We start from the raw sequence: 13,453 nt of genomic DNA on the forward strand, positions 1-13,453 counted from the left end.
AAGAAACTAATCTGGTGCATACACTTGTCTTATGTAAGTCCACACCCAATTCACTAATAAAAAAATAATACTATACGTTAGACCTTTTGAATAGTCAAATGATTTTATATTGGTTTTTTTTTTTTTTTAACAAATGATATTATCTATATTAAGGGGTAGATGAGTGTAATAAGCCTCGCAATAAGCTAATTGGCTTGTATAGGAGCTTTTAGACTTTAGGTATTAGATAAGATTCTTTTTAGATTTTAACCTGAATGGTTTTTTTTAAATCTAATTTAAGTCCCTGTTTTTAAAATTTACCATATTTAAGTAAGGGTTTTTTTTCTTAACATCTCATATGTTGTTGAATACATCCCACATACAAAATTTATACAAAATAACTTGCGAATGTAATATGATATGACTATTCAAGCATTCACAACCACTCTCACTCTTCATTCTAGAACAAAAACCCTCAAAACACAAATATGTTGATGAAGAGATATATAATTTTTTATGAACAAAACATAAAATCGAGTTTTGGCTCCCCGTTCATTGGTTGGTTTTCGCTTTCAGGAAATTATTTAATAATGAAATATAAAATTGACTTTTTGTCAAGCCCTGCTCTAAATCAAATCCAAAAAATAGAAAGAAAAGTGGAGGGTGTTGTAAAATTTAGATATAATTATATGTATTATTATTGTGGCTATTTGATGATGAAGATGTTTCTTGGTTGGTTGGAATTGAAGCAAGGCCATTAGACATATAACCTTTCAAAGGAATTTGGAATTGGGTTCTTTATCTTTCATAAAATGATGTATGTCGATTGGAAATTTTTAAACAAATAAATGTGTTCTTTTTACAAATCTAAAAACACAAATGGAAAAGCCATTTAAACAAATTGACATGACCTTATATAAGAACGGTAAGCGTTCTTACCATTTGTCCATCAAATTTCCTAGAATCCAACGTGATTATTCAAGAAAATGTGAGAGAGTACTTTGATGTCTATATAAGTATAGGTACAAATGTATCTCACACTAGTTTCAGTATGAATGTATCCCACATAACGTAATTAATATTCGAAAATTACAATTAAATGCCAAGAAACTAGAGTTAGTTTCTAATTTTAGACAAGGTTTTATTCAAAAAGTAATCTTTTTCAAGAAGTGGAATAGAATTTTCCGTTTTTCATAATACACTTTGAAATAAGTCGATTAGAAAAGAAAAGTATTTCTTGAGATCCTTTTCTTCTAATTTAATTTGTATTCATCAGCAGGCATGGAGATTGTTAGTCTAATTGTCGGAATAGTTGACAAGTATGCAGTTGAACCAGCTATACGCCAAGTGGGTTACCTAACTCACTGCAAAAGCAACCTTGAGAATCTACAGACTCAAGTGAACAACTTAAATGACGCTAGAGAGCGGCTACGGCTGGAGGTTGTTCGAGCTGAAGAACTAGGTGAAGGAATCCACACTGACGTCCAGAACTGGCTGGATGAAGTGGTTGAGATCACCGAGAAGGCGAACGAATTATGGAAGCCTGATACGCAAGCAAAGATGAGCTGTCTCCGTGGGGTTTGTCCAAACCCAGTGCACCGTTACAAGCTAGGCAGGAGATCAACAAAGTTGGAGCGGGTGGTTGTTAACCTCTTCGCAAAAAAAGATTTCGCTAGCATTTCGTACAATGTCCGCCCACAAGATGTATCCGTGGTATCTGACAGACATTATGAGGCATTTGATTCGAGGACTTCAACTGTAAAGGAAATCATGGATGAACTGAGACTTCCTAATACCGACCTGATTTTGGTGTATGGTATTGGAGGCGTGGGGAAGACCACACTGGTTGAAGAAGTCCTTAGGCAAGCTGTAAAAGAAAAGTTATTTGCTGATGCGGTTATGGTAAGAAGTGTGCAAAATCCGAACCTTGAAGGAATTCAAAAAGAAATTGCCAGAAAGTTGGGTATGGAAGTTCAAGAAAGCGAAACTATGTCAGTAAGAGCACCTCGTCTATGTGACAGAGTAAAAGACAAGAATGTTCTTGTAATTTTAGACAACATTTGGGAAAGCATTGACTTGGAGGCGGTAGGACTTCCTTGTCTGCCGAATTGCAGAATACTTCTGACATCCAGAACTCGAAAACTGCTATCCTCAGAGATGCGGTCGCAAAAAGACTTTGAGCTTCGAGTTTTAAACGAGGAAGAAGCTTGGCATTTATTTGAGACGAAAGCAGGTGATGTTGTTAAAAATCCCGACATACGAACTGTGGCAACCGATGTAGCCGAAAAATGCGGAGGTTTGCCAGTTTTGGTTGTCACAGTCGCAAGCTCTTTAAGAAATACTAGTGCTTTACCAGTATGGAAGAATGCCTTGAGAAGCCTAAAAGCGTTTGACTACGAAGACTCAGCCCAACAAGAAGCATTCTCAGCTTTAGAGTGGAGTTACAATCAATTGGATGATCAAAAGCTTAAGCCACTATTCTTGATCTGTGGAATTTTTGTATATGATACGGGATACGCTGATCTGACAGACTTGTTGAAATGTACAATTGGTTTGGGTTTGTTTAAGAACATCGATTCAGTGGAGGACGCACGATATGCATTGTATGCGCGGATTGAAGAGCTTAAAGATTCTGGTCTGTTACTCGACTCCTATGACAATACATCAATCAGAATGCACGATTTGTTATGTGATGTTGCCATCAAGATTGCATCCAAAGGCCACCGTGCCTTACTAAGAGGAAACGGAGATGTCTTGAAGGAATGGCCAAACATTAAGGAGTTTTCTGAAAATTGCACAATGATCTCTTTGTCTTGCAATATCATCCCTGAGCTTCCTGAAGTTTTGAAATGCCAACAACTGGAGTATTTTTATTTGAACGTTGATGGTGAGTTGCTTGAAATCCCAGGTAACTTCTTTGAGGAGATGAAAGAGCTTAAAGTTATGGATTTAACCGATGCGCGTATTTCGTCGCTGCCTCCATCTCTTCTTCTCCTACGAAATCTTCGGACATTGTGTTTGGATAGTTGCGTGTTGGGAGACGTAGCTCTAGTCGGACAGCTATCGCAACTAGAAATTCTCAGCTTTATGTATTCTACGTTTAAAAAGTTGCCTGAAGAAATAGGGAAATTGACTCGTCTTCGACTGCTGGATTTAAAGGGCTGCTATGGTCTCGAAGTGATTTCACCTAATGTTATATCACGTTTGACAAGTCTGGAAGACTTGAGAATGAAAGAGAGCTTCAACGGATGGGTGCCCGAAGGAGTAAGCGGAGAAAGAAGTAATGCTAGCCTTTCAGAACTGAAGGACTTGCCTCATTTAGCTGCATTAAGCATACATATTCCAGATGCTGGCAGTATTCCGACGGACTTGTTCACTGACAAGTTAAAAAGATACCAAGTATTAATCGGTGCTTGGTGGGAATCGGATGATGAGGATGAAACCCTCAACTCATTGACGCTTTACGAAATGCGGGAGTTGCTGTATCTACGCAACGAGAATTTCCCAGGGGCAGGCCCAGTTTTTCCAAACTTGGAAGTTCTGCGAGTGGTGGTATGTCCAGAATTGAAGGATATAGGGTCATCTGCTATTCCCTTCAAGAATTTAACAACTTTGGAAGTATATGGTTGTCACAGCTTGAAATATTTAGCAACATATACGATAGCCAAAACTTTAAAGCGGCTAAGAACAATGACGGTTGGGGGCTGTGAAAGAATGAGAGAAATAGGGGCAACGACATCAGATGGAGATGATGCAGGAAATGATGGTGAGATTTCTTTTTGCCAGTTGCAAAGTTTGCAACTTTTCTCTCTACCAAGTCTGCAAGATTTCTTCTCTGGAAATTGCATTGTCAAATTCCCATGCTTGAAAACTGTAAATATATATGAATGCCCTAAGTTGAAGATCAACAGCTCTGAGTGGAAGAGTTCCCCAGAACTACAAGGAGTGCGGATAACAGAACATTATGTGCGGTGGCCATGAGGATGATGATGTTGACTGTTGATACAGATGATGGTGTTGGTGAGGGTGACAATGTTAATGATGACGGAAGCTATGATGATTCTAACAAATAGAGCGAAGGTGATGCAGATGTTGCTGATGGATCGTGGTGGTCGTGGCAAAACTAAACTCAATGTACATAAAGAATTAACAACTTTGCTGCATGGTTAGTTCTCTTGTTAACATGTTTGTTATTTCTGTGTGTAATGGTTTTGGGTTTTAACGAAGACAATCTTCTGCCCTTTTTAAATTAAATTTCGAATAATTTAAAATAAATTTTTTGCTTGATTTTTAGTTTTCATAAGCTGGTGTACTCGGGCGTTGTTGCGGTGTTTGAAATATTGTTGGTGTAGAAAGTTTTGAATATATATATGTGCCTAAGAGTAGCATGTATATTGACGGTCTCCAAGATCATCTTGACGCAACATTCTCTCCGCCAATTTCATCTTCAAAATAAAAATAATTAAATTAATCACCAAATTAAGGTGCTTTTACATCTTCAAAATAAAAATAATTAAATTAATCACAAAAAATTGAAACCCTTCGAAAGCACATATTCTTAATCATATATCAAAATTAAATTCAACCCTTTGTATCATTTTTCCCAAAAGATCAAACCTTTTTTTTATCAACATCTCTCTCTCTCTTTTGATTGTCAAATGGATTGATAATAGAATCAAACGAAGTATGGGATACCAGTAAATTGACTCTTGAAATTCTTTAATTCACTTTGATCCACGCCCACTCATTCCTTTTTTTCCCCCCTACTTTTTGCACAAATATTTGTCTCTTAATAATATTGTACAAATAATCTATTCAATGTCAAACCTCAAAATGATTAGAAACTAAACTTCAAGTGCTGAATTGATTAGAACTAAAATTGGCAATATAGCGATCAAATGTTAATGATACAGCAATAATATTTTGAAGATAAAACAATTAAACGTTAACAACACATTAAAACTATCAGCCATTTGTACAATTGCGATTTGACTTTGAGAAAAGATCCGTTTGACCATTCTTTTTATAGGTCCAAGTACTATCCGTGTGATCTAAGTAGTGTTGGTTCTTGGTACAACTATTTGGGAATATAGAAACATTTTGTAAAACAAAGAAGGCGTTCAGCAAATACATAAAATTGAGTGTAATCGGAAGTTGAAACACGAAAGAAAACATATGAAGAAAAACCCCTAATTAGCATTGAAATTATTGAAAGCCAAAGGACAAACCAAAATCTTCACCTTAACTTTGCTTTCTCCCATTAGAATTTTCTTTGCTTTCTTGCATAACATTCACAATAGTAACACCGCCTGACAGTGCTATGATCACAAATGATAAACAACATACTAAACGGAAGTGATGGTTTGAATCTGGAATCAATGCATACCTGAAAAGCTGATTTAAAATTGGTTATGCTTTTCCCATGCTCGTAACATTTATCATTTGCAATCAGTAAAATTTTCCTGATAAGGGGAAAGCAAGGAGAGTAAGTTATAAGCAAAGTTGACAGACAAAACAGTTCGCTGCACAGAGAGACAGAGAACTTACATCAGCTGTGCTCTCAAATACATATGGTAATCTGCATACGAAGAAGCAGTTCTTTTTTTTTAAACCTTAAATTCTGATTCTATGATTTTGCATTTGACTCCAACCAACAAGCATGCTTAGAGGATATATACCATCAAGTATAACAGTCAGTAGACGCTCATACCACCACCAGCACATACAAACACAAAAATGCAAATAGAATTTTGATGAGGCTCGGTAATTATGAAATATCACCTGTGTTTCGTTCTCAGCAACATTGTCTTGTGAGGAATAGCAACTTTTATGGTTCCGCTCAAGAATTTTGTTCATACTGATCAAAACGGGAAAACAGTCAAACATTTTAAAGTTATAAATTAGAGGTAATAGATAAATAAAGATAGAGAAATCTGAGTGCGAGATGATAGATGAAATCAGATTGAATACATCAACCGGTGTTAGGCTGTTTGGATTTAACTATGCGTACATACATACATACAAAGAAGTTTTGAAAACCGAAAACGAACCGACAGAACTGAAAATGGCTGATCTAATCAATTTCGGATATCACAAGAATCCACGGATCACTGCAAAACCAACCCAATAATACAATAACAAATCAAACACAGATCAACAATCCCAAAACTCAAATTCTGACGCAATCAAATTAATCCCCTGTATAGCCTATTAATTTCTCCAAAATTATAACCCTAAATAAAAAATTAATGCCCATATCCCCAATTTGTAAATCCCTAATTCAAAAGCCCGATGTAACTCCCTAATTCGTTTTATAAATAAGAAATTGCTTACCTTAATGGCTTGAACGCCGGAGATAGAGCAGAGAGGATTGTGTTCGACGGCACGGCACGGTACGGTGCGCCGCGGTTCGTATGGAACCCAGACCCTAGCAGCTTAACACTTGAAATTGATTTGTTGGTTTCAAACTTCGATTGTGTGCGATTTGTTTGTTTGAAGTCTAGAATTTTTTTGCGAATTGTGAGCGACAGAGATGAATTTCACCTATTTTTTTGTGAAAGGTTAGTGAAAAAGGAAGAACTCAAAAGAAAAAAAAGAAAAAAAAAAGATAAAAAGAAAAAAAGAGAAGAAGAAAGAGTGATGAAGAGGGGGCCAATTGTAGAAAATAACGAGAATGGAAGGTTTAAAATGAGGCAGATTCTCTGCTCTCTCACCCCCTTCCGACTGTGTGGTAACGGTTAAATTACGTCAACAATTTATATTACTATTTCTTAATCGTTACCACACAATCAATGGTGAGTTGAAATAAAAAATAAATAAAAGATGAGTGCGATGGAAGAATAGAGTGGTTGGAACTTGGATCAACACGAAGGAACCATAAAAGAAGAATGATGGTGTACGTACTAAAATTAGAGAAAAATGAGTGAATTTCGAAAGATGAGGTTGGAGGGATCCTTTAGGATTTTACAATATACAAGCACATACACCTTATTCTATAACGAAAGTAATTGCAAAATACAAGGACACTAAATCCTAAAGATTACATATTCTCACCTAGTTAGAGTTGGTTTGGTATTGTTGTGTTTTGAAAAAAAACTGTTTCTGCTATGCTGTGAGAATAAACCGTTGTGAAATAAAGCAGCAGAGTGTTTGGTAAACTTTTTTGTAAAAATACTTTTGAAAAAAAAAAAGGTATTATAGTGTTTGATAAACTTTTATGTAAAACAGATATGAAAAAGCTGATTTTTCAAAGATTGGTTTTGCAGCTTTGTGTTTTTGGCTTTTTTCACCCAAAACTGTGAAAAAAAAAACTGAAGCTGAATATTTACCAAAAATAAAAATAAAAAAAAGCTTATTTTGATAGTCACTTTTTTCAGAATCACCTTAGTACCAAATCAGAGCTTAAAACATGACTCCAATAACATTTACAATTAAGACTCAAATCAACACTCTCCTTCAAGTTGAAGCATAAATATCATATATGCCCAACTTGATGATTAAGTCTTGAAAAACCTTACTAGATACTACATGAGTAAGAAGCTTTCATGAACTCACAAACGGTATAGAGACACTTTTTTTTTCAAGATTTTCCTTGACAAAGTGTTGATCAATCTCCACATGCATATTTATTGTCAACTATCACCCTTGCAGATTTATTGTCACAATATAACTACATAGAGTTCGTTTGGATATGCTTTTAAAAGGACTAAAAGCGCTTTTGGTGAAAATATTTTTGGAACCAATTCTTAGTAAAAAATATAAGTAAATTCTGGAAAATCACTTAAAGTCATTCCTGGAAGAAGTACATAACTGGTGCTTCTTGCAAAAAGCACTTTAAGTGCTTTTGGAACCAAAAAAACATTTTCTCTAAAAACGCTTTTAGTCATTTTAAAATCACATCTAAACGAGCTCATAGTCTCCTTTAGTTCAAAACCAAGACATCTCAAAAGTTTACGTAAGTAAAGAAGTTCACATATTCTGTCTGCCATACCTCTATACTCAGCTTCCGCAAACGACCTTGACACCACTTTCTGCTTCTTACTATGCCACGTAACCAAATTACCTCCAACAAACGTAAAATACCTAGATGTAGATCGTCTGTTAGTAACATTACTAGCCTAATCTGCATCTGTAAACCCCTCAACTTTTAGATGCCCATGTTTTTCCATAAAGTTTTTCTTTACCGGGTGCAGACTTCATATATGCCAAAATTCACATTACCACAACCATATGATCTTCACTAGGCGAGTGCATAAACTAACTTACAACACTCAAAGCATATGCAATATCAGGACGAGTATGAGATAAATAAATTCACCTCCCCACAAGTCTTTGATATCTACCCCTATCTACAAGAACCTGATCTAGGTAAATACCCAAGTGATGTTCTTCTACCATTGAAGTATCCACATATTTACACCCTAGTAAGTGTACTTCTATTGAAATTTATCAAGCAAAATAGAACATTTCTTTCTGCTCAAATGAATAAAAGTTATTGAAGACCCAATATTTTTTGCCATGCCTGTTGTAAAACATCCCCACATTGGCCTGTAATGTTTCAGGATTATTTCCCAAGCTAGGAAAGTTGAAGTTGCCCAACAATATAGAGAGTTAGTGTGGCTCTTTTGCAAACTCAAATCGATTAAGTTTTATGGTGTTGTGCCTTGGTCGTTCGTCAGTGCGGAAACGAGATTCAGATTACAACCTCACCAAAATCACACTCAGTTGAACAGAATAAAATACAAGAAATAAAGACACCGAAAAATTTACGAGGTTCGGCAAAAATCTGCCTACGTCCCCAGAGAGATATTGCTCTTCACTATGAGAATAACTAGTACAAGATACACTTGAGTTAAATCGACATAACTCAAACCCCAATCCCTTTGTACTCTCACAGAATTTTACTAAGAGACTCACTCTCCCCAAGAGTTTCTCACTCTCACACTATATCTTTCTACCACACGTTCTCATCCGAATGCACTCTCAATATAAGGTCACCCACACTCATATTTTATTCCCAACATCATGATGTCTATATAATCATTAAAGAAAAAGCACCACCTTTTTCTCTTTTCTTACAATGATGATGTCTTTACTCATGATTATGTCTTTACATGATGATGTCCACTTCTTTGTTTAGTTTACAAGCCGAAAGGCATTTGGATTGTGGTAGTCACCATGTCTTCAATTGTTGTCAACACATGACTCATAATTACTCACAAATGTATGAGCCAAACACAACAATCTCCATCTTGGCGAATACACCATGCAAAAATCCTTGCACCCATCACCAAGGCTCATTGGCCTTACGTTTCAGCATACACACCCTGAATCAACCTCGTTGGTCCTGTTCAGATTCAGTTACTGCCAATGCATGTGCAGCTACTGCAAGCTAAAAATCACAATTTAGCTTCAGATAGGATCTCGACACATCCTCATCTCTTCCAGCAGGTTTTTCTCCTCTTCATTGTCTGCAACCTGGAAACTCGTCAGCGCGCCCGTTTCCAGCAACACCCGTCGAGCCAGACAAAATTCCCACACTTCCTCCTTCCTCAGGACCATCTGATCACCTGTGAATCCTATAGCTCCACCTGCTGCAAAACCTCTGCAACACTTGAGACTATACATCACCAGGAGAAGTGTTGCTTCGAGTACCTAGAGGGCATACTCGAAGTCTTCCGCCACAAAATTGCTACAACCCGGACCAAGATCATCCTTTCTTTTTCTCAAAGGACAATTTTTCTTTTTATGCCCGAATTCTTTGCAGTTGTAGCATTGTAGACCCTTGCCTCCGGAACCGGATTTGAACCTATTGTCTCTCTCAGATCCTTCTCCCAATTTTCTTCCACGATTCCAACCTTGAACAGCTAAAGCAGTCTCGTGCCCACCATCAACAATGATCTTCTTCTTTTGTGTATCATAAGACACCAAATAAGCCTGCACCTGCTCTAAACTTACTGTATCTTTTCCATGCAGTAAGGTTGTCACAAGATTTTCATACGAATCTGGAAGTGAGGTAAGAAGTAAGAGGGCTTTGTCTTCTTCCTCAACCTTAACATCAACTTTCCGCAATTGATCCAAGTATCCGTTGAACTCGTTCATGTGGTCCATGAGATTCCTGCCTTCATCCATCTTTAGCTTGTACAACTTCCGCTTCAGATGTAACTTGTTGGTCAAACTCTTAGCAATATAGAGTTTTTCCAACTTCTCCCAGAGTGCAGGCGCAGAATCTTCATCCATAACATTATTGATAATGTTGTCAGCTATACAGTGTCGAATTGTGCTTATACAACGCGACTCCAGCTCCTCCCACTGGTCATCTCTCATTTCTTTAGGCTTCCCATCTTTTCCCTTCAAAGCTCTAGCCAAGCCTTGTTGAGTCAAGACATCCTTTACTTTCATCTGCCAGAGAGTAAAACTACCTTTCCCATTAAACTTCTCAACTGAAAATGACATGTTTGTAGTCATCATGGTGAATAACAAATCTGAACCGTCAATGAACCAAAGCTTCCAACAAAGCTCTGATACCAATTGTTGTGCCTTGGTCGTTCGTCAGTGCGGAAACGAGATTCAGATTACAACCTCACCAAAATCACACTCAGTTGAACATAATAAAATACAAGAAATAAAGACACCGAGAAATTTACGAGGTTCGGCAAAAACCTGCCTACGTCCCCGGAGAGATATTGCTCTTCACTATGAGAATAACTAGTACAAGATACACTTGAGTTAAATCGACATAACCCAAACCCCAATCCCTTTGTACCCTCACAGAATTTTACTAAGAGACTCACTCTCCCCAAGAGTTTCTCACTCTCACACTATATCTTTCTACCACACGTTCTCATCCGAATGCACTCTCAATATAAGGTCACTCACACTCATATTTTATTCCCAACATCATGATGTCTGTATAATCATTAAAGAAAAAGCACCACCTTTTTCTCTTTTCTTACAATGATGATGTCTTTACTCATGATTATGTCTTTACATGATGATGTCCACTTCTTTGTTTAGTTTACAAGCCGAAAGACATTTGGATTGTAGTAGTCACCATGTCTTCAATTGTTGTCAACACATGACTCATAATTACTCACAAATGTATGAGCCAAACACAACATATGGTGCATACTCTAAAAAGCAAGTAGCTTTCCTTCGAGGTATTGGGCATGTAGATTTGACGGAGGGCCGGTACCTGTTATCCAAACGCTCCAACTCTCCAATCACAAAGACATCATCTCCCCTCATCGAGGCTCCGTCAACTCTCTCCAGTTCGATTTGACGGAGGGCCGGTACATGTTATTCGGCGCCTCCGATACTTTCGCCGCCGTGTTCGATGTCCAGTGCGGGACCGATAACGTGGGCGGCGGAGCTGTCACGAGGCATAAATGCCTGCTTGCAATGGATAAGCAGCACGAGCACGGGCGTAAGTACGCGGTGTCCTCCGCCATGTGGTATCCCGTCAACACCGGACTGTTTGTGACGGGGTCGTACGATCATCACATCAATGTTTGGGATACAAATACGACTCAGGTAGTTATGGACTTCAAGATGTCGGGGAAGATGTACCGGACTGCAATGTCGCCGTTGGCAACTTCTCACATGCTCATTGCTGCCAGAACCGAAGATGTTCAAGTCCACCTCTGTGATATTGCCTCTGGGGCTTTTCCTAATGTTTGAGTCTAATTGGTTTTTCATTCATTCCTCACTGCCGATGTCATTGATCGAGCTTTTGCATTTCAGGTTCCAATTCAAGACTGAGGTTGTGGGATATAGAATCTGGCTGCAATACTTTGGTGAACTTTGAAACTGTGCGTATGCAAAGCAGCAAGCCCATACAGTTAGCTACAAGTCAGAATTCGGAGCTTGTTTTTGTTCCATGCATGACAGCTGTGAAGGTAATGCATTATTTTCGTGGGTTTGAGTCTTTTGAATTGTACATGTGGATTAAAATACAAGCATCTCTACAAACTTCAACATTTGACATCCAGATTTTGTTTCTCAGGCATTCGATATGTGGTCAGGTAAAACATCCCTGAAATTTCGTGGTCACTATGAACATGTAAACTGTTGCCGGTTTAGTTCACAGGATCAGGTACTCTTCAAACAATTTACGATTTTTCTACTGGTCTTTTCCAATCAATGCTTTATAAACTAAAATGCATTTAATATTAAAGTCAGTTGCTCCAACTTCTATGTCAATTAACGGGAGTTGTAAGCCCTTTTTCCAAATTTTCTAAGATCAGATTTAAAATTACAAAGCCTGTTGAAGTTTTCCTCCGTTAATTTATTTATTCCATGAGCTCACCTTGTTATCTATGGATTATTGATGATTTTTGAATCCTGTATGAATTGTAATTCATATCTCTCATTACAGGAATTGTACACTGGTGGCGATGATAGACAAATTCTAGTTTGGTCGCCGCCAAGAATGGAAATATATGTACTAACCTTATTAGTTGCTTAGCGGCTTGTATCTTATGCATGTTTGGAAATGCAGGATAAAGGACCATCCAAGGACGAGGATAATTGGAGTGACTAGCATCCGCTGTGCTTGTGATCCTCATTTCCGCTAGGTAGAGCACCTTTGTCTTTCTCGGAGTTTCCTGTTTTGCTTTTAGATCTAAGGGGCTGTATTTGATAGGCACAATGATTAGTAAGTTTATATTTTCTTGCGGCGTGTATATATATGTACATTTAAACTCATTCTTAAAGTAGAATCCAGGGAAAAATTCATGGAAAAACTTGTGCATTGATGAATTAAAAGAAGAAAAACTGAGTCTGTTCTGAACGAAAAATAAGGGGGGTGTATTCAATTGGGATTTTAAAGGATTTTAATTCTTTTAATGAATCTAGGGGTATTCAATTGGGATTTTAAATGATTCTCTGAAATTCTAGGTGTATTCAATTAGAATTTTAAGATAGTTTATTAAAATCCTTAGAAATCTAGGTGTATTCAATTAAGATTTTAAAGAAGTTTATAACATTCCAGGTGTATTCAATTAGAAATTGATTTTAAAGAATTTGAGAAAGTTGAGGAATTAGAGGGAATTGGAGAGATTTCGTAGTGTATTTTAAGCATCCACAAATCTCACATCTTCCCATGAGATTTGGAGGGAATTGAATCAAAATTTTATATGGAATCTCTACAAATCAATTAAACTCCATAAAAATCCATGGATTTATAAATCCATTAAAATCTCTCACATTCTCAATTGAATACACTCCCCTAAATTTGATAAGTGATATTTAGTTTAGTAACACATTAAAAAATTGTACATAATTACCAAATGTATCTATCAAATATTTCCCTCGATAATTTGTTCAGTTATCCTATATAGTTACACACCTAACAAAATCCTGGAATCAACCTAAAATTCTGTTCGTTGTACCACGCTGAGAAATTAGGTTCGTTGTTGTCCAACAGCATGCAGTCAACATCAATAAAAAACTTGTTACCGGAGGCAACGTTCCC

The 13,453-nt window shown here is 37.1% G+C and overlaps 1 protein-coding gene and 3 long non-coding RNA genes across 9 annotated transcripts in view; 2 read left to right on the top strand and 2 right to left on the bottom strand.

Annotated features, from left to right (window-relative positions):
- Window positions 1-13,453, top strand: part of LOC126632939 (probable disease resistance protein At4g27220) — a 44,047-nt gene that overhangs the window by 3,871 nt on the left and 26,723 nt on the right. The window contains exon 3 of one of the 2 annotated variants that reach the window (XM_050303477.1): window positions 1,256-2,275. The exons of the other annotated variant lie outside the window; for it this stretch is intronic. Coding sequence (XP_050159434.1) covers window positions 1,256-2,275 — 1,020 coding nt within the window. The remainder of the gene's footprint in view (window positions 1-1,255; window positions 2,276-13,453) is intronic. 2 annotated transcript variants of the gene reach the window in all.
- On the bottom strand, window positions 4,843-6,364 carry LOC126632945 (uncharacterized). 5 transcript variants are annotated; one of them, XR_007626904.1, is made up of 6 exons: window positions 6,313-6,363; window positions 6,030-6,089; window positions 5,761-5,836; window positions 5,592-5,641; window positions 5,527-5,557; window positions 4,843-5,441 (listed from the first exon to the last, which is right to left on the bottom strand). It is a non-coding gene; the product is annotated as an uncharacterized LOC126632945 (long non-coding RNA). The 5 variants fall into 5 exon arrangements; XR_007626902.1 differs by having other exon boundaries at window positions 5,998-6,089; XR_007626903.1 differs by having other exon boundaries at window positions 6,002-6,089; window positions 6,313-6,355.
- On the bottom strand, window positions 6,370-10,739 carry LOC126632951 (uncharacterized). The gene is made up of 3 exons (XR_007626910.1): window positions 10,688-10,739; window positions 7,970-8,809; window positions 6,370-6,522 (listed from the first exon to the last, which is right to left on the bottom strand). It is a non-coding gene; the product is annotated as an uncharacterized LOC126632951 (long non-coding RNA).
- On the top strand, window positions 11,986-12,722 carry LOC126632949 (uncharacterized). Its single transcript, XR_007626908.1, has 2 exons — window positions 11,986-12,073; window positions 12,479-12,722. It is a non-coding gene; the product is annotated as an uncharacterized LOC126632949 (long non-coding RNA).

Source organism: Malus sylvestris, chromosome 8 (assembly GCF_916048215.2).
Source record: "Malus sylvestris chromosome 8, drMalSylv7.2, whole genome shotgun sequence".
Taxonomy (NCBI): domain Eukaryota; kingdom Viridiplantae; phylum Streptophyta; class Magnoliopsida; order Rosales; family Rosaceae; genus Malus; species Malus sylvestris.